This window comes from Amphibalanus amphitrite, unplaced genomic scaffold (assembly GCF_019059575.1).
Source record: "Amphibalanus amphitrite isolate SeventyFive unplaced genomic scaffold, NRLGWU_Aamphi_draft 000244F_arrow, whole genome shotgun sequence".
Taxonomy (NCBI): Eukaryota; Metazoa; Arthropoda; class Thecostraca; order Balanomorpha; family Balanidae; genus Amphibalanus; species Amphibalanus amphitrite.
The window spans coordinates 479052-506435 of record NW_024881739.1 but is presented as its reverse complement, the minus strand read 5'-3'; the positions used below and the strand labels follow the sequence as shown (position 1 = coordinate 506435).

The 27384-nt window shown below is 50.8% G+C and overlaps 1 protein-coding gene across 4 annotated transcripts; it reads left to right on the top strand.

The window, feature by feature from the left end:
• Positions 1–1491: 1491 nt before the first annotated feature.
• LOC122386240 (tripeptidyl-peptidase 2-like) lies at positions 1492–27322 on the top strand. 4 transcript variants are annotated; one of them, XM_043375251.1, is made up of 28 exons: positions 1492–1814; positions 3724–3913; positions 6325–6453; positions 8161–8328; positions 8999–9156; positions 9460–9623; positions 9949–10053; positions 11264–11402; positions 11702–11841; positions 12663–12773; positions 13165–13290; positions 13608–13744; positions 14210–14285; positions 14542–14652; positions 15157–15313; positions 18574–18752; positions 18975–19129; positions 19430–19647; positions 19967–20095; positions 20354–20462; positions 20813–20941; positions 21233–21357; positions 21658–21742; positions 22961–23108; positions 23771–23880; positions 24210–24331; positions 25666–25840; positions 26181–27322. In XM_043375251.1, the coding sequence occupies exons 2-28, from the start codon at positions 3746–3748 to the stop codon at positions 26388–26390; spliced, it is 3783 nt and encodes a 1260-aa protein (XP_043231186.1). In that variant the 5' UTR covers positions 1492–1814; positions 3724–3745; the 3' UTR covers positions 26391–27322. The 4 variants fall into 4 exon arrangements, with proteins under 4 accessions (XP_043231186.1, XP_043231187.1, XP_043231188.1 ...); XM_043375252.1 differs by having other exon boundaries at positions 1514–1562; XM_043375253.1 differs by having other exon boundaries at positions 1524–1558.
• Positions 27323–27384: the final 62 nt, after the last annotated feature.

Here is a 27384-nt window from a genome sequence, read left to right as displayed (position 1 = left end):
CGTGTCGTCTTTTAATTCAAACTGAGGGCATGTGTCAGATAGTTATTTCCGTGAGTCACGAATTCAGCGGAGTGCGGCTGTCAAGTCTTTTTTTGTCGCTGTTACTAAAATGCTCAATTTCGCCGCGTCATAGGGGAGCTGGCCGCCCACCATTGGAAGCACTAACCGCGAGGCTCTGTTGGCATGTGTATGTGTATGCTCGGAAAATGTCTGCATGGACATGCGGTCCTAAATGATGTACGGAGCCACGGTTCGAGTAGGTGGTTCGAGCACCGTGAGATCGGTGGGGACCGCCGACGAATTATCCCGCCAGTCTAGGCACGTTACACGTTTGCCTGGTGATAAAGCCGGCACCAGTCATCAGTGGTTGCACGGACACTGAACGCTCGGTGTGCAATCATTACAATCAAGGCCCTAAAAACAATCATAATCATCACAGGCACGGGTATTAGGACAGCACATGATGGCTGACGCCTGACGGAGCTTCGAATGGTACTATCATCACGGGCGGATTGTCAACAAACAAGTCAACACATCTTCAATGGGTCGACATATTCAGCATCTGCTGACTAGAATCCGGATACGAGTGAAAAGCAACACCCAATGCGAGATGGTGGACAAATCGATCACGAACCCGGGATTCATACAGGTCGGTAGGTACTAAAGAAAGCGATATTTGACCAGCCGAGATGCTAAATTCTCTAAACCATGGAGTGGTCTGGTTTACCGGCGGGCTTGAGCCGGGAGAGGGGGCGTAGACCGTGGCTTTGAACATTTGTGTTTGTGGCAGTGCAAGAAAAACATATCCATCAATTTTTACGGCTGCCCTCCTCCCCCTTGCTCCGGGCTGTCACAGCCAGGCCAGTGCAGTGGTCTCCGCTTTGGGGACAATTGGAGACTGGAGAGACAAGGTAGAGAAGAGAGAGATAGAAGCTAGAGACCACGGTGACTCTAGAGACAAGATAGAGTACTGGAAAGAAAGCGCCCAGTGTAATCAACCGCTGTTCATACTTGTACTGAAGGGCTGGACTCTATACACAAAGCAAAGCCTATACCTACTGGTGTCCGAATACCGTGAACTGGTGCTGAAGTTTAATGGGGGAACGCAAATCTGCCTTTTACTATTTCCATTTTATACATGCCGATACATACACTTCGTTTTAGTGGCGACTTCTAAATTGAGGATGACCGGATTATTTCCACTTCATATTCTTCTCCAAAATTTCTGATCCTAACTGACGTCACAAAAAGCGAGCTGCTATTGGAGCAAACTGCGATGATTTTGAGCTGGATCTGTAAATAATGCTAGAATTTTGTTTTGAATTTAGAAGACTATCATGACAACTCTTTGGATTATTCATGTTTGATGTTTTTCTTTTTAGATAAAAATCAAGCTTACTTTATAACCGCACCGCAGGTGTCTCCGTTTGCTTGCCATGAACTCTCACAATTCTTAGACGTCATTTTTCCTGTAGGGGGTTGACTTCGACTGTGCGCTTTTGGCTTTGGCCTTGGCTTTTATCAGCTGACGAGGCACCTAGCGAGAGGAGAGAGTAGTGTTGGTGTGTGGGAGGCAAAACAAAAGTTTATCGGAGTTGTTTTGGGGGCCTTTGTCCTCGGGTGGCTCATAATTCGCGCATTCTGCCTATTCGGGTTGTTTGTGGATATTTTTGTATTTTGCCGTTATCTTGTAATCTTCTAGGTCCTGCCCGTTCAGCATTTTATCACACGACCTCGAAACTATCGAGCTCAAACTTCGGCTTGAGGAGTCTTAGTTCAGAATCCCTTCATAAATTTGGAAGCATTGGTATTAGGTGAGTTTAGTTGTTTTTTCATCTCAAACTTAAAAGGTGCTAGTTTCAGGGGGTAATGGGCTCACTCCGACTCTTTGAGCATTATCACCAAATTATCACCAGTATTGGTATAACAGTCGGGGAAACTATGGTAAAATCTGCTATTTTTAGCAGTCTGCTATTTTTAGCAGAAATCTGCTAAAAATGGGTACGCATGTGACGTCATCGTACCCAAATATAGCAGATTTGGGTACGGCCCCATTCAAAAGCAGATCTGCACCCTAATTGAAGCAAATGCGCATCAAATGCCTGGCAGATTCATGATGAGAATAGTGCTGAGAGTGATCTCTGCTATTTTTGTTCAGATCCGACTATTTTCAAATTCATTATTTGAAAATAGTCGGATTTGAACAAAAATATCAGAGGACATTCTCAGCACTGTTCTAATCATAGGGGTGTTCACGGGCACCGCACACTGCTGCGTGCGGTGTGTGCGGTGCGTCCAGCAGGCGTGGGGGTAGGGGATGGGTAGGCGGTTCTGACGTCACGGCTGCGTGCGGTGGACGGTCCGCTGTGGCCAGTCCCGACCGGCCACAGCGATCGCTGTGTGCGGTGACGGAAGGCTGACGTAGGGACGAAGTGGGCGGAGCTCCGAGGCTGTGTGCGGTCCGACCGCACACAGGGTCCGTGAACAGCCCTCATGAATCTGCCAGGCATTTGATGCGCATTTGCTTCAATTAGGGTGCAGATCTGCTTTTGTATGGGGCCGTACCCAAATCTGCTATATTTGGGTACGATGACGTCACATGCGTACCCATTTTTAGCAGATTTCTGCTAAAAATAGCAGACTGCTAAAAATAGCAGATTTTACCATAGTTTCCCCGACTGATAACGCCTTTTGGGGCGACTAAGGGAGTGAGCGAGAGGGTGGGCCTTGCACATGCAAAATTGTGAGGGGGTACCTCCAACTGACTTGTGCACAGCACCCTACTAACCGGTCCCTAGCAATGTGCCAAATTTAAACACAATCGGCCCAGCCGTTCTCGAGATCTTGAAGCGGCACCCTGCGGTCTGCACGTGTGAACATGTGAAATGGATCCCAACTGACTTTTGCACTGCACCTTACCAACAGGTCCCTAATGGCGTATCAAATTTGAGCGCAATCTGTCCAGCCGTTCTCGAGATCTGGCACCCCTACTTTGGCACATGCAAATGCATTGCCTAGTGGGTGCTTACCTACATGCCAAGTTTCAGCACAATCGACCCATTAGTTACCGAGATATTGCAATTGTTACAAAAACTGACACCTCCTCATTTTGCACATGGCACATGTATAAGGGGTCACCCACAATACATGCATCGGGAATAGTCCAATAGGTACTTGGTAGAAGAAACAAAGCTATCCTACAAAAATTGCCACAAGTAAATCTGTCAAGTGGTTGCTGAGATATAAGCCTCTCAAAAGCATCCACAACCACACCTCATGCTTAGAAATTTCCGTTAATCCTGTTTAAGTGATGTGTTCCATCCAAATTATAGCAGAAATCAAGTGGCCCATGCCACAACAATTGCCTAAATGCATCAAGAGTACTCTATTTCAAGGTGGAAGGGATGGCTCTACCTAATAAAAAGGACCCCAGGTCAATCGACTCAGTGGTTGCTGAGACATGATCAAGTAAAAAGTGTTACAGGAGGTCATGCCGCTCATTCTGATGTTTTTCAGTTTTGTTGAAAAGACTGGCTTTGCACAAAGCAAAAGTGCTTGCTCATAGTTAAAGAATGGTACTTCCCAAAGTACAAAGTATGATATACATTTGTTGATATTATTATTGTTTTGACTGACTAGCATCTGACATTTATTTTATGTTGTGCACAATGCCAGCAGCCATCTGCTGACTGTCCTTCACCCCACCACCGTCGCCATCCGCAGGCAGTCTCTGTCCGCGACCACGATGCACCCGGAGCCGATTGTGGCCGCCGAGTTCCCTGTGGCGGGTCTGGTACCCAAGCGGGAGACGGGCGTCAGCAGCCTGCACCAGCTGTACCCGGAGCTGGACGGCAGGGGCGTCACCATCGCCATCTTCGACAGCGCCATCGACCCGGCCGCGCCCGGACTGCAGGTGAGTCTGAGGGGTCGCCCCCGGGCCTGTGGGTGGGCTCGGCGCGGTCTCCCCGGGCCTCGGGCCTGTGGGTAAGCCCGGCCTGGTCTCTCGGCTGCCGCTCACGATGGCTGAACCCGGCTGGGATCGGTGCGGTTCTAGACCGTTCCAGGCTTGCAGGTGAAACCACACCGACCAATCCGACCGGCGTAGTAAAGAGTTCCACTACATACACCAGTCCACTGAACTAAGGTATAGTTGGAGAGAGATAGCTCATCAGCTCTACTGATTCTGTGAATGCTGAGTGGGCTTTTAGGAGCACAAAGCTCAAAGACTGGAAATTGCTTCACTTGCTGATATTGTGGTGACTGCCGTGAATCCTAGAGCTGGCTTCTGTGCTACATTGGTTATGTAATCAGCCATGGTTCTGTCGACATGAGCTGGCAAAGATCAAGAACGATTGATGTAGGAGTTACATCTGATCCGTACACAATTCGTTATTTATTTCCTTCGCTGAGTCCACTTAAGTCCCGTTTGATAAGCTTTCTGCTCTTGTTCCGTAATCCGATTCCGGAATAGAATGCCTGCCCTTACTGTATAAAACCGCGCTCAAACTTCTTGAGCGTTATTGGTAGACGTCGAAATTCTTCTATCTCTGCTAAGACGGCTTTTCCTTCGTGATACGAGCCGTCCTTATGTAGAGATGTTGGTTTTGACATCCATTTGGGAAGTTTTTTTTCCTTCTGGAGCTGGAGCTGTTGACCTGAAATCAATTTTAATAGCGTGTTATAATAAAAGCTATTTTTTTTTTCTTGTGATGCTGCAGCTCTGTTTGTTTTTCAAGGTTTCGCCTATTCATCCAAAACTGTCAGAATCGTTAAAATTTGGCCTTTGATAAACTATGAACATCTGGTCGACCTGACATTTGACGAGACCGAAATGAGACTGGATAACATGCTTGCTTGTATGATGACCTTTGAATATAACGACCTTTCGGAGCTCGTTTGTTACTGCTACGTACTGTATCTGAAGGCCACGGGATACGTTTCATATTGCCGCGTAGCCTAGGAGCCGATTGCGAGGGGGAGCGTTCAAGCGCTTAGCGCCCCCTCTCCAGCAAGGCGTGGAAATACTGATAGAATTCTCGTTGGCAAGCTGGGGTCTCAGCGTGGCGGTTTGCGGCTCAAGTCATGTAATAATAAAACATCGGAAAGGCTAGCGGTGAGAACGAGGTCGCGTTCTGTTGCGGGGTACAGCTAGCTTGTTTGCCTGTTTACCAAGTCCTAACAAAGGCAGTTGTACCTACTTGTATCTGGAGCTCCAGTTGCATTCGGAGCTACGATAGTGACTCACCTACAATTGCTGAAATGTTTTCCCGTCTTTTGCGGGGCTCATGTCCATTATCCCCGTTTATGTTAACTCTTCAGTCCAGTCATTCGTGTTAGCAATCGCTAATCTGGGACAACTGCACCGTTTCCAGCCCAGACGTCCATCGCTGCTGCTTTTATACCGCGTCCGCCGCGCCGGCCGGGGTGGTATTTAGATCGGACACTGGTCTGCTTACGTAACCGAACCCCGTAGTTGTGCCGTGGGGAGGCGCACATGACGCGAATGCGCGGCCGTTGCATCAGCTTTGTGAACTCGCTTTGGTGTTGGACGTGATCCAAGGTTGACTGCGCCGTGCCTGACTCAAGCTACTGTATGCGGCGGCTGATAGTAACTATCAAGGAAGTTCCCACCTATGTTATCCTCAGAAAAGTGCTTGTTGCCTTGAGCGGAGTCTCCGTAGTTTATCGATTACATGACGTGACATTTCGTTATCGAATATGCAAGAGATTAGGTGGCAGTCAATAGAAGCAGACCTTATCTTTCTTGTGTAACCGGAAATACGTGATCAGCTGTACAACGAATATTAATGCACTGGTGACCTTTAGGTATACTTTCTTAATTGGTTCTAGTTTTTGTATGGGTTGATTAGCAGGATTATGGGTGCTTTTGGCGTCCATCGTCTCAGTTGTTAAGATGTCCAGGAGACATCACACTTACAGTGCAAAGGCTCCTGAATCCAGCAATCTGAGGTGAAGTATTTCATAACCTTATCAACAGTGAGAAATGACTCTCATTTATGGGCGTCGATGACCCCTGAAGCCCGGGCGCCGTAAAATCACAAATCATCTCCTCAATTTATTCTGGGCTCTGGAATCACCACAAGGCGCTCACGAGTCCATGGGAACACGTTCGCTTTTACCAACTCCAAACAATCGATCGTTAATAAGGATTACAAGAAGATCTGTCGTCACTCTCGCTCGCCTGTTCTTCGCCTTGTACCACGCTCCCCTCCCCCCCCCCCTATTCCCCGGACCCCGTGGGCCGTGGTTGTGGTTGTTGATCACTGAAACCACAATGACTGTGATTGACACGCCTGTTTCCAGCGCACCTCTGACGGCCGTCCGAAGGTGGTAGACCTGATCGACGCCACCGGTGCTGGGGACGTGGACACGACCCACGTGGCGGAGCTGCGCGACGGAGTGCTCACCGGCCTGTCGGGCAGACGGCTCAAGGTGGGTCCAACGGCGCAGGGGGGCCGGCCAGCTGGGAACCGGGTTATATGTAGTTAGAACACGGTATGTGCATGATGATGTATCCGGATGTATGTGGGAGATGAATGGATGGATGTTACAGGCCATGTGCGAGTTGGTCCTATTTTGGTAGGATTTGTTGTGTGCGAACGACGCTGTATTTTTCCCGAGCTAGGTTTGGCGCTTGTCATCTGGATAAGCTATCAGCCGTAGCCCTTTATTCATGTCGGGAAACATGCGATTTGTCTTATCAGACATTCGTCCCGTATCAGTTAACACAAATATTTGGAGTGGAGGCTCGGGTGGCCAAGAAACTGGGAACATTCCTGGCCTGGGCCAACGGAGTCGGCTGTGCTGTGGGCTGACCGACCGTCGGGCTGTGCTATCAGGACACAGTGCCGTTATGGCCCCCTCAGGACGCGGTACCCCATACCAGGACACGATACCGGTATGGCCCCTCTTAGGACACGATGTTCTCTCTCAGGACACGATTTCGTGCCTGGCAGAGCTCTGAGGACACAGTAGACGAAACTGGGCGGTTTCGTGTCAACTCCACCCATGGCCCAGCCCCCTCTCAGGACACGATACCGTCATGACCCCCTCTCAGGACACGGTACCTCCTCTGACGGCACGGTACCCCCTCCCAGTACATGGCACTCCCTCTCAGGACACCACACTGCGCCATCCCCTCTGAGGATACCATGCCGTGCTGCTCCCTTTGAGGACACGGCGCCTTCCCGGCTGCCTGTCCGGTGACGAGCAGTCGGCGCTGAGCGGCTCCGAACCGGTCCTGCCGCGCGCCGTTTGCCTGTCCGGCGTTTTCCTCGACGGGAAAGGGCACGGAACCGGCGGCCCCACATGGATGGTCGGTGGGGAGGGGGAGGGGAGGGGCTGGCCGCTACACGCGGTCTACCAATGCGCCGAGGTGGGGATATGGGGTAATGAAACGCGTCGCCAAACCTGGCTTTGTGTATGACGCCGTTTGTTTTCTAAGATGACAAAAACAGGCTTTGGATGTTTTGTATTGCACAGAAGGTAAACATGCGTCACGGTGGAAGGACTGAGCCGTTGTCAAGCCCGTGCTTGTTTGTTTGCCCTTTGTTTTTGCGGTCGTAGCGAGGTCTCGTAGTCCGTGAGGCGTGGAAAGTCGCTCACTGGTCTTCACGAGTTTAGACACAGAGGAAAATAACATCTCGCCTATTAATGTGCCTTGTCATCGTAGCTGGCTGTCAGAGATGCAATGAAATAACCAATTTATCACTCTCAGCAGGCAATCCGGAGCCGCCGTAATCCTAAAATCGTCGTACAATTACCATTTAGATATATCAGTCATTCAAGCCAAGTCCATTCCACCGAGTGCTGTCTCGGCGATAGCATTTATCGCGTGACACCTCGTTGAAAACCGTTTTTATTGCTCGCCATAAACAGTCGTGATTTTATTGTTTCTGATCACGCTCAAGACGTCAGCTGCTGCATTTGTACATATTCCCACGTGTTCAGTGAATTGGTGACAGGGCGAGTGTAAAGCACCTTACTTTAGATCTACCGGGGACGACTTCGCAACGGTGGGACACCCGTGTTCGCTATATTTCACGTGGTGATAATAACTATTATTGCTCTCCCCCCTCACCAAACATATACCGTGTCTGACTCGTCATTACTCCGAAATGTAACATTTGTTCACCTCAGGTACCGGCGGGATGGGAATGTCCCACGGGCAAGTTTCACCTGGGCGTGAAGCCTCTGTACGAGCTGTATCCGGAGAAGCTGCGTAAGCGCGTGCAGGCAGAGTACAAGGACAAGCACTGGGTCAAGTACCAGGCGGCCGCTCTGGCAGAGGCCCTCAGTCGACAGCAGGTGAGTGGGTTCACACCGCGCGGCTCGCGGTCGGGGTGTCTTAACGTGGGAGTGATTGGTTGGGCTAGGACGTATGGAACGCATATTGATGGTTGGGTATTTCGTGAGGGAGTTGAATTTAGCAAGGTGTGGGTTGGGCAAAACTTCCTGCTGTCGTGCTAGCTCGAAGTTGCACCTCCGCTGTTTTGCTCGCAGTAGCAACGGCGAGGTGATATCAGTGGAAGCGTGCGAATCGATAGGCGAGCGGTATCAGATATCTTATCGAAGAAAATACAAGGCCTGCGGCTTACGGGCAATCGCACTCATTACCCAACTTTTCTCTGAAACTGACAACATATCACTTTACCGTAGCAGCTATGTGGCAATATTATCTTTTTCTGTTAATGTTATGTGCTAGGTTGGTTGGTTTTCCGTCACTAGATACAAACGAAGATCACTCGTCGTCGGGATTGAAGTAAAGCGCAACAATAGAAGTTCTACACACCCTAACTGATCCATAGCAGTAAAATGGCGGCACTGGGAACGTCCCGTGTAGGTACGAGTATATCGTGCTCAGCTTGCTGTTCTGATGACTCTCTCTCTCTCTCTCTCTCTCTCTCTCTCTCTCTCTCTCTCTCTCTCTCTCTCTCTCTCTCTCTCTCTCTCTCTCTTCCCTCTCTCTCTCTCCCAGGAGCACGAGCAGGCGCACCCGAACCCCACCGGTCTGGATAAACAGGACAGGGATGACCTGGACGCGCGTCTGGAGGCGCTCGCTGCTGCCGACAAGGCCTTCAAGGATGTCGGCCCCGTGCTCGACTGTGTGGTCTTCCATGACGGTAGCACCTGGAGGTGAGACGCTCGCGCTAGTGCGGCACATGCTGGGGTGGATGAGGATGGTTGTAGCTGGCGTTGAGGTGCGTTTAGATGCAGCGATGAGGAGACACATTGTTGCGAGATTTTGGTTTATCTGCACTGGTCTTATAGGTACACAAATGAGGTTTTCATCTTAACTCGAGATTTAGCCTTGACATGATTTATCAGTCTCCGCACGGTTTGCCCGCTAATCCCTCTACCTCCCTCAGAGTGTGCGTGGACACCTCGCTAGAAGGTAACCTAGGCCAGTGTCCTCTAACACCTCCCTCCTACCCTCAGAGTGTGTGTGGACACCTCGCTGGAGGGTAACCTGGGCCAGTGTCCTCTGCTGGGCAACTTCCGCGAGACGCTGCAACACGGCTACCTCAGTCGGCGCTGCATGATGGCGTTCGGTGTCAACGTCTACAGCGACGGCAACCTGCTCTCCATCGTCACACCGTCCTGTGAGTAGTCGCCGAGTCACGGCAGTGGAGCTGGGCTGGGGTTGCAGTAGCCATTTTGTGTTTATAAGTTTGCTCTAAGGCGGTATGAAGGACGAGACAGACATACCTACAAGCCTTTGCTTAGATGTTTGGGTGCTGTTTTTGCACGTGACTGGCGTATAGTTGACACAGCTGTCACAGACCTGGCATTGGGCAAGCTGGCGTCTCATGACTCATGACATTTTAAGGGGGGATGCATTTTCAAAGCGGATTGTTATCTACACCATAAACTGGTAAACATACCATAAAGTTTGCGTTTGACCGAGCCCCCTTCGTCCGCCCACAGCCAGTCACGGCACCCACGTGTCTGCCATCGCGGCCGCCTGCTTCCCGGACGCCCCGGAGAAGAACGGCATGGCCCCCGGCGCCCAGATCGTCTCCATCAACATAGGTATGGAGCGCTGCTGTCGGTCGCCGGACTGCAAGGGTGACGAGAGAATCTAGAGAGAAGAGTGGGTGGTTTGGGGAGTGGTGTTAGTGGGTTAAAGATAGATTGGTGCGATGTTCTTTATGTTTAGACGTGCTCAGTGTTGCGAATATGGGAGTAGACTGCTGGACGTAACAGCTGGAGATTAGTGGCTATTTTTTAGATGATCGCTGATTACGAGCGAGCGAGCGCAGCGAGCGAAGTGAGTCTTTTCAATATAACGGAAAAATCTCAGTATGAGCGGCCCGGCCCGGCCCGGCCCGGCCCGGCCCGGCCCGGCCCGGCCCGGCCCGGCCCGGCCCGGCCCGGCCTGTAACGCTTTTGAGAGGCTTATATCTCAGCAACCGCTGGACCGATTGGCCTGCGGTCTTTTTTGTTGGGTAGCCCCATCCCTTCTACCCCGTAATTGACTACTTTTGATACATCTCAGCGACCGCCGTGGCACGTGCCACGTGAAAAGTCAAGGGTGTTCAAGCAGTTTTGCAAAAGTAATGATTTTGAGAGGCCCATATCTCAGCAGCGGCTTGAGCGATTGTCTTGCGGTCATTTTTATAGGGTAGCTGCATCCTTTCTACCAAAGGTCGGATACTCTTCATCTATGTGAGTGACCCCCACTGCACGTGCAAAATACAACAATAAGAGGTGCCAAATTTGTTCCCATTTCAGTAGCTCGGTAATTACTGGGGCGATTTCTCTGAAACTTGGCATACAGGTAGGCACCCACCAGGCAATGCATTCCCATGTGTTGCGGTTAGGGTGCTACTGCACGTGCGCACGTGCAGGGGGCGTTTCCAGATCTCGAGAACGGCTGGGCCGATTGCGCTCAAATTTGGTACACGGTTGGGGACCAGTTAGTAGGGTGCCGTGCAAAAGTCATTTTGGACCCCGTTTGCACGTGCGCACGTGCAGAATGCCGCTTCCAGATCTCAGGAACGGCTGGGCCGATTGCGTTCAAATTTGGCACACCGCTAGCGACCGGTTAGAAGGATGCTTTGCACAAGCCCGTTGGAAGCACCCTCTCGCCCTTCCGCACGTGCAGGGCTCACTATCTCGCTCGCTCGTTCTTCGCCCAAAAGGCGTTTTACTGGTATTGTAAAGATATGAGTAGCGGATGAGGTGCTAGACGACTATTTGCTTTTGACTCTGTATACCAATGACGTCATTGTTCGTCCAGGTGACGGCCGCGTGGGAACCATGGAGACCGGTACGGCCATCGTGCGTGCCATGTCCCACCTGATGACGTGTTCGGCCCACTACACCGTGGACCTCATCAATATGAGCTACGGAGAACACTCGCGCTGGAGCGACTCAGGGTCAGTTACAGTGTGGGGGCTTTGTGGAATATGTCTGCCTGTGTCTGCATTATAGTGAAATCTGTTGAGATTGCGTGGGGTGATTTTAATTTCAATGAGTTGTTCCTATGGGGTTGCCTTAATCACGGTTGATATCGCTTTTAGCATTGGGGCCTGAGTCTTGAGATGAACGCTAAGACTGTTTGTCTTTTAGAGACGGTGAATCGTTCGTTATTGACTATACTGAACTGCGATTACACATTCCTTTAGATGTCATCACCGCCTGTGCCTGTACTAACGCCCCTCTCGCCTCTCTGTAGCCGTCTGGGTGAGCTGGCCAACGAGCTGGTCAACAAGCACGGCGTTATCTGGTGCGCGTCCGCCGGTAACGCCGGCCCGGCGCTCAACACCATCGGAGCGCCGCCCAACCTGCCGGCGGCCACCCCCGGAACCATACTAGGTATGGAGTTGTCGGGAGAGACAGGGAGTAGTGTGTGTTTCTGATGGAGGGAGGGGTCAATGGCGCGTGATGGCCTGAGCGTGGTGGTAATTACGGTTCTTTGCGCTGCGTTCACATGCGTAATGCGTATTCATATTTAACGTCTTATCGTTCGTCTATCTATGTTTTAAACATGTAAATGTTGATAACATCTGTCGCACTGTTTTTTTCCAGCGTCATTTTATTTTTGCAATTGGGATAGTATGTCCATCGGCTTCGCAGATCTATCATTTTGACTTCAAGTCCACCTCGACACTCTTTCATCTCGCTCATTTTGTTCAAACAATGCTAAAATGTCATCCGTTTCTTCCCTATAAACCCACCACCATGCCCAGTGCCACCCCTCTGACCTTTCTTTCCCATCCCTTTCTGACGTCTGCCCTGTATTAGTCGTGTCAATTTCAGAAAACGTATGTCCAAAGTCCGTCCAGTGTCCAATGCTTGCGTCGATTGTCCGTCCAAAAGTGTCCAAGCCAGCCATTTGTCCAAAGATGTCCGACACCTACGCAATAGTTTACACTCAACACTGTTATTTAATTTGCTTTTCATGTACCGTTACAAGCTCAAAGGTGTTAATCACATCGAAAGCTGAGCTTTCTAATAGCCAATCAATGTTAAACACGACTACTTTTTAAAAATGTTGAGGTGTAGCAAGCGATTGTCCAAAGTTGTCCAAAGCCTGCTGCCATTGTCCAACCGAATTCCGAATTGGACATTGGACAAAATCGGAATTCCAAAGATTCAAGTTCCGATTGACACCACTACCCTGTATGCGCCATCAGGAATCGGCGCGTATGTGACGCCACCGATGATGGAGGCGTGCTACGGCATGCGCCAGTGTGTGTCCACCATGCCCTACACGTGGACATCGCGCGACCCGTCCGGATCGTCCGGTAAGAGCGGGGCGTGGTGACGGGTCCACTGAGGGAGAAGGTGCTATAGTTTGGGACTCTTAACTGTCTGATGTTATTCTCTTGACCTTGGATTGGCTCTGGAACTTCTTGAATTCCATACGGCTGCAGCTCAGTCTCCCCTTGATGTCATTCGTGTTTGTGTAATACATCTTTCTGACTTGCCATGCTTCAGGTGCACTGACTTTTTCTGTCCGTGTATGCCCCTACAGGCAGTCTTTACATATTCGTTTGCACCGGCTGACCCCTTCTGCCGAACTACATTGACCCCTTCTTTCCGTGTCCCCTCAGATGGTTGGTATATCACGGTCTGCGCTCCCGGCTGCGCCATCTCACCAGTGTGCTCTGACCTCCTCTCTCTGTTCTGTCTCAGGGGGTCGTTACATCACGGTGTGCGCGCCCGGCTGCGCCATTACCAGTGTGCCCAACTACACACTGCAGGGCTGTGAGCAGATGAACGGGACCAGCATGGCGGCGCCCAATGCCACCGGATCCATCGGTGAGCGGAGAGGGGTGGGAGGAGGATGGGAGTGAGACGGGAGGGGTTCTTACCTCTGGAAGCTGGCCGGATGGTCAGGAAGAAGGAAAAGGACTGGGCATTGGAGAGGTCAGGAAACGAATGTGATGGGAAAGGGCAATTATTACATGATGCCTGGCAAAGTGCTTGATTACCGATTAGTGATGTTCCGTTCATATGCTAAACACATTCAATCATTTTTACGAAGTTCGCTCATTTCAGACTGGTTATACCGGCTTGTCGATCATGATACGTGGTCAAGGATTTTTTTTTAACGTTTGCACTCTCCTTTGTTCCAGCGACGCTTCTCTCGTGTCTGAAGGGTCTGGGCATGGAGTACTCGGTGTACAGCGTGCGGCGGGCCATCATGGCCACGGCCGAGACCATGAACACGCCCGGAGCCGACCCATTCGCTGTCGGCAGCGGCATGCTACGGGTGAGCGAATGATGTGCGCGCGGCAGACTCGTCAACGGGAGAGGTGTCACTGCTGTGTCAATGGTCGGTGGTGTTGCTGCTAATTTGCTGCTGCAAGTGGGCTTTTCTGATTCATGCAAACACTAGCAGTATCTGGGCCCTCAGCACTGGCTGCACTGGATAACGAATTACAAACTTGCACGCAGTGTCGAATCTTTGCTTAAGCGATAGATGAGGTTTGATTTGTCCTTGTTTGAAGTCGCTGAAACTCTTAACTTTTATTGTGCCTTGTGTTTAAACTAACCATAATGGATGCTTACAAAATATTTAATTCACCACGTTGGCCCCTAAAATATTGGTACTGGTATGGTGCTTTATGATGAGTTGTGTGCGCCGAGTTGTGATCGACTAAACTTCACAATACTCTACAAGTTTCTGATGAATGCAAATATTCATATTTCTGATGTTTTGTTTGTTTTGTGCCAGGTGGACAAGGCGCTGGAGCATCTGAAGCAGCACCACTGCAGCATAGACAAGGACGTCACCTTCATAGCCACAGTCGGTAAGTTGATAGTTAAGTATTTTTCTTAGGCTTCTTGCTACTCATGCCTCGATTCGGAAGACAATAGTCAATGAAATGACGTGTCATCTTATGGGGAATGTTACCTGAAGTTTGAGTAGATCATCTAAAATTACCTGCGAAGGAAATACAGAGGTAATTCCTTATCGTGACCTTATTGAAATATCGATGTTTTTATCACCCTAGTAACACTCCTTGCGATGGGACCTGACCTCCTCCTCCCTTTCCGTCCGTGCAGCTCCGAACGAGGCTCACGGCATCTACCTGCGGGACGGTGTGGACCTGCGCAGTCGCGTCATTGAGCGCGCCGTCTCCGTGAAGACGCAGTTCGTGAACCAGGACGCCGCTGGTGAGTGTCTGTCTCATCTCCTACCTCCCTCCCCCTCACTGGGATGGGGGGATGTGGTCAGTGTAATGACCGAGCTGAGGCCTAGGGGTAGCGGAACTGGGAGATAGAGTGGCGTGACGATAACGAGGCTATGTTTTTATGCTTTTCCGACCGTGGGCAGATTGTTTATGATTCCGATTGATGGATGACGTGAAGAAGATAAAGAGAGTTTTTCAAGACGATGTTTCCTCTCAAACTCGAAGTGTGCTACATATGTTATTGTTTTGAACATCTTTCGTCTGTGTCGACGTCGTACATATTATTTTGATGAGAGCAAGGGATAGTATTATTAGCGAATGAACACTAGTCACTAAGAACACTACCTTAGTCTGAATGTCCAAAAGCTATAGCCTATGAGAAAACATGACCTTCTACACCAGTTACAGTTGTCAGCTGACACCAGAGACTAGGCACAAGACATTATACATCCCTCCTTTTTTCACCTCCCTGCCCTGTTGTCGTCAGATCCGGTGAAGCAAATCAACTTCTCTCTGCGCTGCGTGCTTACCTGCGAGGCTAGCTGGGTGCAGGTGGCCAAATACGTGCAGCACATGAACTCGACACGCAACTTTGCCGTCAAGGTGGACGCGCGCAGTCTGCCCGAGGGCGTGCACGCTACCAGGTGGGTCCGGCGGCGGCGATAGGCGGAGACTTGGGTGGGGGTGGGAGTGAAGGTTGCTGGAGGGTATGAGGGACTGAATGAGAGGGTGAGAGGGATGACGGAGTGAAAGTTGACGGGATAGAGCCATGAGGGACGATATCGGAGGGTGTAAGGGTTTCCAGGTCGGTATGAGGAGCAGTTCGGGTTGGTGCTACGGTGGAAGAATAGGTAAAAAAGTCTTTCAGTAGATATATTGCTATGCGAGACAGTTTACTTACAGTTCACGATAAAAAAGACCGTTCTGGTTTTTAACAACACCTTACACCCAATATCACATATCACGATAGGCCGCTGGCTAGAGTTGTCCGTGCAGAATGTGCGCCGGCTGGTGTGACTACACAGGGCCCGAGCGGGTGTCTTTCAGTTAATAATGTTGAACATAATGTTAGCTGATGATTATGCTCTGTAACTGCGCCATGGGTGTGGTGCACTGAGCCGTACAGTGGGTCTATTTAAGATCTCCAGAGCCACCACGTGGCGCTACGGTCGGGGTAGGGCGAGTCCAAATCCCGAGGGAAGTGAGGTCACCGGTCATTGTGGGGGAAGGAGGGAGGGGGAGTGACGCGGTATCACGGCGCATGGGACGTGCGTAGCGCCGGGAGTGGGCCGCCCAGGGCCGCCCGCCACTGCGCCGAGGCTGAGGGGAGGGGATGATGGTTGCGGGTGCGTTCACTCCGGTATGTTGGTATCCTGTTCATGTGGAACCAGCAAGAATGCGACTGAAGGGAATCATTCTCAAACAAACGGGCAAGCCAGAGGCAGCGTCAGTTCCAGCCAAAATGTTGAACAATGATAATTGAAATCTAGGACGTATTCATAGCATGCAACTACTATACAGTCGATAGTTGCATGATGCTTTTCATGATACATGATGAGGCTTTTCCAAACTGTTATTTGAGTTCGATATTTTTCATTTGGCACGCTCAGTTTTGGTGGGTTTTATCGGGTCGAAAAGATTCAGAAAAGAAAAAAGAGTTGAAATGGCTCCATCGACAAATGAACAAAAATATTTTCTTAAAAAATTAAACTTAGCTGAATATTTACAAGCGATAATTTTGACTTTTTGAGAGGATATTGAGGAAAGATATTGGGGAAAGATGTCACCGTGCTTATCTGTGTTGCAGTAGAAGGAAAGGTTTTGGTTCGTGTCTAGATAAAACCAGACCCGGGAGTGGGGCTCGAACCCACGACATCGCACTCAGCTCACAGGTTACCCAACCTCAACGCTACGAGCACCTATCGCCCTGCTCAGCTTGCTCAGTCTTTGGGCTAAAGTTCGGCCAAAGTGTCTGACGTCTGTCATGTCACGAGGCGAAACCCCAAGGAAGATAATTGTCCGTCCCGGTAGCTCAGTCGGTAGAGCGTTGGACTCCATGCGCTATGTTGTGAGAGCGCACGTCCCGGTTGCGGAAGTCCGGGTTCAAAACGCGACGTGTGCTTGACGTTTTTGAGCCTCCTGACGTATGGTTGTGGTTGGTGGCAGGCCGCTGCCAGGCAAAGTCAGTGAGGGGACCGGCCGTGCGCGGCTATGTGCGCACGTTAAAATTTGGACTCTAAAGTCTAAATTCTGCCATAGACCAGGAATTGCTTGATCGGAGGGTAGAGAGCAGGGTCAACGCAACAAGCTCAGCTTAGCGGGGACTCTGGTCCTTGTGATTCCTTTCATTTAAAAGGTTCGGGCCAAATCTATATTAAAAAAGGGGAGCCGAACCAGGTTGGGTCGGGTTGAACCCGGTTGGACCGATGTCTTGCACGCCATCATGGTCAGACAAAACAGAGGCTAATTTCGGGTCAAATATCTTTATTAACTGATCTTATTGTTGTAAGCTTACACGTATAAAAACTTTTAGCTTTTTTTAACTCGAGACTTAATGAACAAAAATGTGGTATTCGTCCACTTTTCCTCATCTTCTCTTAGCGACTTGATTTGACCTAAAAGGCCCATCTTACCAGCAAAAAAAAAAAAAACACCTGCGTGATGATTATTTGTCAAAGGGCGCTCTACGCAAGAAACGCCAGCCGGTCAAAAAACTGGCGGACGATGAGATCTTCCTATTGCCTGAATTAAATTCAATGAAAATTTCAGGAGACATAAATAATCTTAATCCTTATAGCTACTGGGCTCCCGGAGCATTCGCTGGCATTCCATTGCCAGCTGCATTACCAACACCACATTTGCATTACTTTGGGTTCATCATAGTTGACAGTAGATCAACCGGCCACAGCAAACCCATGCCTCATTATCCTTTCCTTCCAAGCAGCCAAATGCCAAGCTAACCGGCCGCCCGGCCCACCACCGCGATATGGAACAACGCTGGAGAGCGCCATTTGCCTGCGGCAGTGTCCCACCGCGCCGGGGCTGTTTGACAGGTCACCCGCACCGTGACCTCGCCACCCGCCCCCCCCCCCTGCCCACCTCCCCATCGGGCCCCCAGCTCGGTAGTGACCTCTCCTTGAATCTCACATGGACTCGACTGAGGCTCAACGCCATCTAGTTTCGTCTGGAGATCCTTACTAGATCCACTGTACATATGGGACTCGTATAACAGAGCTCGTTTTTTTTTGTGTCGGCGAACTGTGTGTACTGTTATTTGACAATGTCCATAGTGCACCATTCTCAGATTGTGTCCTTGTTCCGTGTTTTTCATTGAAATTTTTTTAGCATCTTATCGGTATTACTATTATCTAGGTGATCTGTCATAAAAGCGTATCTGACTCGCTTCTGTCTGTCTCTTGGTTATGTCCTGGTGAAAGTGGCATAGCTTAAAGATAGGAGTTGTCGATGAAAAGAAAAGCTGGAGGGGGGGGGGGGAGACGCATGTTGAAATGCTGCCTGAAAGGCTTACGCAATACGAAACGGGATTTATATGCTGTTAAAAAGAAATTATTTGCTGTAGACAATCGTTGTGTAACTTTTGGAGGGTGCGGGAACTTCTAGCAAATCTTGAATTGTATCGAATTTACCCGCAATCTTGGTGCGGTAAAGTCCCTTCCTAGACTTTTTTATTAGTCTTACCGCACCATTGACTTTAATTCTAAACGTCTTTTACCGCGGTTCCTTTGACCTCCGGCCGTCTGCTCCACCCAACCGTCAATCATCCCGTCCGTCCGTCTGTCAAACCTGTCCGACTGTCGACTTTCCGTCCGTCTGACCTCCAACATGCCGCACCACTCCGTCGATATCCGCGCGTCCATCTGACATCCGCCGTTCTTTCCGTCAGTATCCGGGCGTTCGATGCCGACCAGCCGGAGCGCGGCGCCCTGTTCGAGGTACCGGTGACGGTGGTGGTACCCATCCAGCTGGACGCCGCTGACCCGCAGCTGGAGAGGACGCTCTCTCTGCAGCCCGGGCAGCTGCAGAGGCTGTTCATCCAGGTGCCCGACGCGGCCAGCTCGGCAGGTGAGAGAGCGGGGAGGAAGGAAGGCGGCAAGAGGGAGAAGGGAGGGGAGGAGGTGGGATGACTAGGTGGGCGAGGCAGGGAAGGAGAGACAACTGAGAGACAGTGAGGACAGGTATGGAGAAACGCATGAGGAGGGAGAAAAACTCTGCTGGGAAGGCAGCATACAGGGATGGAGATACGGAGATACATGGCGTGACACCTTCCTTCCCTGCTCGTTACAGCTGTGACGCTCAAGTCGCTGGAGCAGGAGAAGGACCACCGGTTCGTGATCCACGCGCTGCAGGCCGTCCCCCACATGTCCAGCAAGAGCTGCGAGTTCTACAAGATGGCCGGACTCGCGCCCGGCACCTCCTACAGCGAGACATTCAAAATCGAGGTCAGTGCGAGCTCGTCGCGTCGTGTGTCGATTGTAGAGCGTGTTTCAAGACTTGTGGATAACTTGATGTGATAATGGTGGTACTGAAGAGTGTTTCGTGTCAGCTTCAGCTGCAAAGTTGTGCAATGTGCTCTTGTTAACTAGTTATGATGCTGGTTTGACATAAACGCGAGAGTCAGAGTAGCCATTTGATCGCCATTCTTTACATAGCTACTTTCTTTGAAGTCATTCGCATAACCATGCCCGACGTGTAATTTCTACCCACTCCTTCAACTAAACCGACCATCCCCATGCCTACAGGGTGGCCACATTCTGGAGGTGGTGGTCTGTAAGTACTGGACCAGTCTGGGCTCTGCCGACGTCAGTCTGACCGTCAGTCTGGACGGCCTGCGCCCGTCGGCGCCCACCCTGGCAATGACGGCCGCCGAGGTGCTGCGACTGGACGTGTCGGACGCGCTGCGGGCCACAGAGATGGCGGCCCCCAGCGTCATACTGAAGGGGCAACTGTGCACCTACAGGTACGGCGGTTAGAGGAGGCAATAGGGGTGGTCATGGTGGTGGGGAAAAGGGTATGAGTGATTTGCAGCTGAAGTTGAGCTTGCACATCATTCGTGAGCTCTACCAGCTCTACAAGACAGTTGATTTCAGTCTTGTAGAGCTGGTTAAAAACTACACTCACGCAAACATTTTGGTTGGAACATTCACCACATCCTGCAATATTCGTTTAACAATTCATTGAATTCGTGCTTACCGTGTTTATTTCCTGCTCTTGTGCTAATGCTCTCATCTGTAGTTCCCCGTCCTCTTCTCTCACTTCCTGTCCCGCTCCGTCGTCAGGCCGTCGTCGGCCAAGGTGGCGCCGCTGGTGGACGACCGCGACAAGCTGCCCGACGGACGCGTTATCTACGGACTGACGCTCACCTACGGGTTCAACGTGGCCAAAGGCGGAGAGGTCACACCCGACTTGTGAGTACGAGAGAGACGGGCTGCGGTCATTGCGATCTACTGGCCGAGACGCCGGGCTGGGTGTGCTGGCGAGGGATATTTGGGAGAGAGATTGAGATTGAGGTAGGGATCAGGGCATTAGGGGATTCTGCGACCTGCCAGTGATTATTAATTAATATGAACGGCATGCTGTCGCAACTAGCATGGAATGTGTGTCGTCGTTCCCGGATTACACGCTGCACAAGTGTTTACCACGTATATGTCTGTCCGCGTTTACAGCCAGTTCCTGAGTGACACCCTGTACGAGTCCGAGTTCGAGTCGCAGATGTGGATGCTGTTTGACTCTAACAAGCAGTTCATCGCGGCTGGAGACGCCTATCCGTCCAAGGTCAGTCGCTGGCTATCTCATATCTGTATTCTCTGGTTGAGGTTTGAACACTGCAAACTAGATGTATAATTGATAACACCGAAAATCGAAAGAGGTCTTATTGCAAGGCGTTTAAAAAGAAACTACACGCTTTTGTCCCGCTAGAACAGTAATACAGTTGCTAATATTGTCGCTTGTCTGTCTCCAGTTGTCTGTGTCAGCAGAGGACTAAGTGTAGGATAATCCGTTACAATGTTTCCCCCAATACCGGAGTATTACTTACCGGCAATTTCATTGTCTCTGCTCTCAGTACTCTGTCCGGGTAGATAAGGGGAGTACACTCTGCTAATATACCGCTCCTCTGCCCCCAGTACTCTGTCCGAGTAGATAAGGGTGAGTACACTCTGCTGATGCGGATCCGCCACGAGAAGAGAGAGCTGTTGGAGAAACTGAGCGACCTCTCGCTGCAGATCACCTTCAAACTCTCCAGCGAACTCAAGGTCAGTTTGTCATTGAGACTGAAACTCCTCAGTCTACGACCGCGGCTCTACATAGTCGCCGTCTTTCACTTAGGTTTGGATATTGAACTGTGACATGAAAACTTTTGATGGTATAATCTTGTGTCTTAGATACATTTTCATTTTTTCGCTTACGACAGTCTTTCCGCATTTTACTCTTGGTCCTTGTGTTTTGTCGCTTTTGTTCAAACCCATCATCGCCTCTAAAATCCTTTCACATCCAACTCACCTATAGTTGTGCCATGTCTAACGCTCTGTCCCGACCGTCGTCAGCTGGACACGTACTACCGGTACAACGACGCTCTGACGGGCACCCGTCGGGCGGGCACGGCCCAGATGCGGCCCGGCCTCCGGCTGCCGCTCTACGTGGCGCCCTTGCCACTCAGCAACAACAACCGGTGAGAAACGACGGGCTAGAGGACTTAATAGGAGGGCCCGTATCTGGTCTTCATCGGTCGGCATATCCGGTAGTAGCATCTGATTTTCTTCTACGGGTCGTATCAGCTAGCCGTGTGTTTGTACAGATCTCATACGACTGTTTCTTCACGAGCAGGCCGTCCCTCACGGTGTGTCTACGGGCTGGATTTGGTCTTATGCCGCACGCATTGTACTTGACTTTTATACGAACGTATTGCCATACAGATCGTTTTCGACTGTCTGTGCGAGTTGTATTTGACGACCCTCCCGTGCCTTTGCAGGACGTCGAAGCTGTCTCTCTCGGCCGGTCACGTGCTGGTGGGCAACCTGACGCTGCAGCCGACCCGCGCCGCCAACGACAAGGCGGTACGAGCCCGGACGGCGCCGCGCCGCGTCAAGCGGCCCCTTCCGCAACTGGTGTGCCACCCTCACCCCCCTCTGTCTATCTCTCTGTCTCTGTCGCTCTCTCACCGGGCGCGGCGGTGGGCCGGAGTGCTGGCAGCGGCTCGGTGGAGTGACATACCTCGGCTGGCTGGTGGCGGCTGCTGGCTCAGAGTCACGGAAATAAGTGCGCCAGAAGGAAGGCGACTGCCTCCGATTCCCGAGGACTGCTGGTCCTGGTGTAAACAAACGACAGAGCTCTGGCTAGCCATGCTCCTGAAGGATAACGCATAAAACCACACCTGCCTGCAGACCTTCAGTTTACATAAATTAACTCTGGATAATCGGGCTGAACATAGCGCTTGGTCAAGGGCAAAGGGCTTGGTGGGAACTACGTAGTTTGCAATGAATTTTGTGGATACCCGTTCCACGATCACCCAATAGCCGTTATAGTTAACAACTTTTTTTTTTGTTTCTCAAATGAAGTCAGTTGCAGATTGCATGCCCCACTGCATCGTGAACGTGACCTGACCTTTTTGAACCTGAAGATTTTCCCCATAATTTACTCGACAATTCCGGGTATTAGTTTACGTCCTCCTCTTCGCCTTTCAGCATGCACATGGCACACCCCTTACTCGCGGATCCTCCTAAATGCACACATGGGCAGTTGTCCACGATGTCAGTTGTTGATATATGCGAAGTCACTTTACCGACTTTTGGAAGTGTGCTTACAGCACTTATCGCAGCTTCGCTGGTGGCGCTGCTTCATCACCGCGTAATGCTTCAGAGCTGCAGCCTCAGCTTCATTTCTTGCTGATTAATTTTGTCACCGAAACAATGAGTTAACGTAGCTTAATTTTGAATATGTATTTTTCCAACACTTTTCGCGCTTAGTCATCAGGTAGACGCAAACATCGAAGCAGATTTCATGGCATAGAGTAAATGATTTTAGGGCAAGACGTTACATCTGCGGAACATATCATTGCAGTCAGTTATGTCCTGTTTTGCATTCTATTTTCTTTCTACACATTATTTTCACCAGTCAGTGTATTCGCCATTCGGTATACGGCAAGCAGAGTATTTTGTTGAAATGCACCTGCACAGCGAACACTGCTCTGGATAGTCTGTAATCTGTATAGTGTGTATAGCCCGTTCGCCCACACACCATCATCACCCCCTCCCCTCGTCCGTCTGTCCCCGCAGGGTCAGTTTCCATTCCGCTACATGATTCCGGACGTGCCGCGCAAGAGCGGCGCCTCGAAGCCCGACAAGGAGAAGACCTCCAAGCAGGACGAGTACCAGAACGCCCTCAAGGACTTCAAGATCATGTGGATCGGCCGGCTCGGAGCCGGTGAGACGACGGCGCTGTCTTTTAACACATTTAGTTTGATTAGCCATCGTAGCTGAACTAATCGACTGAATTGTTTCGTGAAACTTAATAGCATCGCATGCCGTTGTCTGATCTTCTTTGGTGAAAATTGCAGATGTTGCGTGGTTCACAGACACGCTTTTGAAGACCCGAAGTGGCTCTTTTAGACAAGGCCCCGCCCCTTTTCTGAAGCATCAGCAATGTGTCCCTACCTAGCTAAGTCTAGGGAGCCCGTACGTCCCAAAATTTGCCAGTTTGGGTGGGAAGCGACACCCAAATCAAAATAATTTTCCACTCTCATCTCCAATTTTCCAGAGCGATTTTTCACTCCCCTGTTTTACCAATCAGGAGCATCTGCGTGTACCTTTTACCTCTCTATATTTTATTGAATCATCCTATAACGCAGCTCCCGCACCCTCCCCAACATTCACAAATAAATTGTTGATCTCTGTTTTCCGCTCCTTTTGTGCCTTCCTGACTGGCAATTTTCCACTCTCAGCCCTCTTTGTAGTGACGAATATTCCCCTCCGACACCCAATCCAAAATATATTTTTGGTACACTGTCTCCCACCGCTTACTTCTGGCATCAGTCCCACGCTCTACTCGCATCACCCGTATAACACTTGTTCTCTAACCGGTATCAGGCGGCGGCGACACGGCGACCGCCTTGCTGGAGGAGGTGCTGGCTAATGGAGAGCGGCTGGACCGGATTCTGGCCAACAGCGCCAAACTGCAGACGCTAGATACGATGCAGGTGAGGACGGAGGCAGTAGTGAGGGGAGGGTGGTAGTCGGGACGACTGAGATGCGGTGTGGGGAGGACGGTGTCTGGTACGCGTTTGAGTTTGATCGGTGTCCGATTGACACGATTGAGTCATCCACGAACCGCTATATTTTTCATATCGATATTGTACAAACACTTACCCTGATAACATAATGCTTCCCACGGATATCAACATCAAAAGCTCTTGATGCGTCTAGAATCCTGAGCTTGCTTCTGACAGGCCTCCGTGGACTCCTGATGTCATCCTCCCCCTGGGCCTGTGCTACTGCGTCCCTTTGACGACCCCTCCCCCTCCCCCAGGAGAAGGACGCGGCCGAGATCGTCCGCCGCGCGGACGCCGTCATTCAGGACGTGGACCGGGCCCGTCTGCTCACCTACTACGGTCGAAAGAACGCCAGCACGGAGGATCAGTCCGTCAAAAAGTACGACGGTGGGCGAAGGGAGATGATTGGGCCGGGAAGAAACTGTCATGGTATGCTCATACATACGTGCATACATGCAATTTACTTTGGTGTAACATTCAACTTAGTTTTTACAGCCCCTCAGACATTTATACTGGCATCCACATATCAAGGCCATCCAGGCTTTGAACCATGTAGGGTAAGGGCGGGTAAGAGTACGCGGGCGATAAGAGTACGCATCAGCTGTTTCGGTTGCTTAGCAACGCGGGTTTGTCGAGTTCATGAAGTGACATGAAGCCGCCAGTGCGTGCATGTCACCAACGGAACGTGGGCGTTGAGCGGTGACGCTGTTGAGTTTAAGGCGATGAATATTATTTTCGAGCGTTATGATATTATTATGATATGGTACAATAATTTTGATACTTGGCAGTTGAGATAAGGTACATTTCCGTGATTGTTGTGGGAAACTTGTGAGGTTATCTGGGGAAATACTGTACAGTGCAATATTCTGTTTGCGAAGTTTTGCACAACGTTTCGGGGTTGTTTTGTGCGCGAATTGATGTACGGTAAGAGGACGCACTGTTCAGGAGGGTAAGAGTACGCAGAATTATACATTAAATCGAATATACAGAAATATAGAATTATTAATCTATCGCTCAATGACGTTTGTTTTGTAGGTATATCATCAATGGAGCACTGTGATGCAGATGCGTACCCGAAATTCTTCCAAATACGAGCTATTCTCCTTTTTGATTGTGCATTTTTTTTTAAGAAACACGCGACATGATTATTTCCTGATTTATAGACTTGAAAGATTTATTTTATGTTTTTCTTTTTGGATACTAGAATTAACTTAAATGCCTTCTGAGTTTGAAGTTAAGCATTTGGACAGTGCAAGCTGCATAGGTGTGTTTTCATATGCTTGCGTACTCCACCCGCCTGGCGTGCGTACTCTTACACACCCCATATGGTAAGAGTACGCAAGTGCAACGGTTCAGAAAATGTCAGTTTTAGACCACTTCCATTTACGCTGAAGGATTGTTGCCCCATGGGTTGATGGCTAATTCAATGAACTTTAATATTCCCTATTTGCGATTTCTTTCCTTCAAATATTAAACAAATGAGAGCAAGAAATCCACTAAGTGCGTACTCTTATACGACTTCACCCTACACACACTTGCACACCATTGTCGGTTTCTTACGTACAACTGTTTGTATGATCCATCCCTAATACCCATCCGTAATACACATGACGTGGTATCCCACATTATCTTGTCCCCACCCGCCGTCACCGATGACCACCTTAGCCTGTGCGCCCTGAACCCCAACTCACCCCCTCCCCCCCCCCTCCGCAGTGACATGGAGAGGGAGCGGTCGGCTCTGCTGGACGCCATCTCCCGCAAGGGAGTCGTGCTGTGCGAGTGCGCTGAGCGCAAGCAGCCTGCTGACGTGTTCTCCATGGCCACGCTGGCCAACATTCAGGATCTGATGAACTCGGCACTCGAGTTCGCCGACCCGACAGATGCCAAGGTGAGGATGGGGAGTGGGGAGAAGGAGAGAGGGCGTAGAGAGAGTGAGAGTGGTTAGACAGATGGGCGGAAAGAGAGATCGTTAGGTATGATATAACGTATTAGACGTTAGTATTATATCTTTTCAATGTTTGTGGAATAACAAAGCGAGGGATGGGACGATTGCGTTCGCGGCTGATGACTGATTAGGCAATTGTACTCACATCGCGCCATTAAATTATGAATGCTGATAATGGCAAATGTGGTTGTTGGTTGGCAATGTTTTCCCTATGTGACCTGGTATTTCGAAGCGTTGCCCTCGCTGACCCTCTGCCCCCTCCCTTCCCCCCCCCCCCCCCCAGCTGCTGCCGTTTTCGGTCCGTCACGCGGTGGCGCACGGCCGGTTCGGCCTGGCACTGCGCTACCAGCAGAAGATCGCCGACGATAGGCCGTCGGTCGACAACGAACAGAAGGTCTGCGAGCTGTACAACAAGCTCGGCTGGAGCTTCCTGTCGGACCACCTGGCACGCAGTCGCACGGTGCGCTTCCCCGCCCAGTACCGGCCCATGTAGACTGGCGGCGCCGCCGTCCGGGCAGCCAGGTTGGGTGGCGGCTGAGCGGGCGTCACTCCGGCGGCCCGGAGGCGCCGGCCGAACGAGGCGTGGTCTGTGGGTCCGTCCTTCGAGTCCAGAGAGGCGACTTGGCGGTACAATCCCGTGTCGAGCGGCATTGCTGAGTGCCGGGCTCACCCTCACCGGTCGCCAGGTTCCGTCGGAAGGGTCGGTGGCTGGCGACCTGAGCGACCCGTGCCGCCGGCGGATGTACTGACCGCCGGATGTGGCGACGCGCAGACATTGGTTGTAACCGGGGAGGGTTCGTCCGTTCAGATCTGGTTCACACTGTGCTCGGACCGTGGCGATACCGAACGGAACTGGAGGGAGCACGACAGGAGGTGGCAGGGCGGCCGGCGCTGGCCGAACTTTCGAGTATTTTATTCTGGAGGGATGGTCCTACCATGCCGGCGCGTCTGTGTGTGGGTGTGAATGTGGTGCGGTGGTCGCGAGGTGCCGGGGTTTGTCGATGTTTTCAGCATGGGACGATCTGTTCGAGCGATTGTGTTCGTTTAAGATACTTACGACAGTGGTTTTTTAGCTGTTGATGCGGTCGGCAGTGGAAGTCGAGTGCTATTGTACGCGAATTTCGCGCGCTGGGCGGTGCCGCCCGCTATAGGAAATATTATCTGCTTCTTTCTGGGCGCTCTACGCGAGTGATTATTATAATCCGTCTAATGACAGACCAGGGCATCTCACTCTGAGGGACTGCCCCGCGGTCGCCAGCAGAGCGGGCGCCGGTGACCGAGGCTCTGGGCTGGAGCTCAGACCCGTGGCCGCGCCTGGAGAAAAGATCAGAACCCAGAACATTCATACTACATGACACTGAACATGGTGCCGTGCCGTTCAAATGTTGCCTGTGTATAGACTGAATAAAGCTGAGGCATACCAAACTGAGGTGTTCGGGCGACCTGTTCAGAATAATCCTGGGAAACTAAAACGAATAATTATAGGT

Bases quoted from the DNA above. Each gene is read 5' to 3' on its own strand.
- LOC122386240 (XM_043375251.1), top strand. From the start codon at position 3,746: ATGCACCCGGAGCCGATTGTGGCCGCCGAGTTCCCTGTGGCGGGTCTG. The intron at 10,054-11,263 runs GTATGGAGCGCT...TTGTTCGTCCAG, and splicing joins GATCGTCTCCATCAACATAG to GTGACGGCCGCGTGGGAACC. The intron at 23,881-24,209 runs GTGAGGACGGAG...CCCCTCCCCCAG, and splicing joins AGACGCTAGATACGATGCAG to GAGAAGGACGCGGCCGAGAT.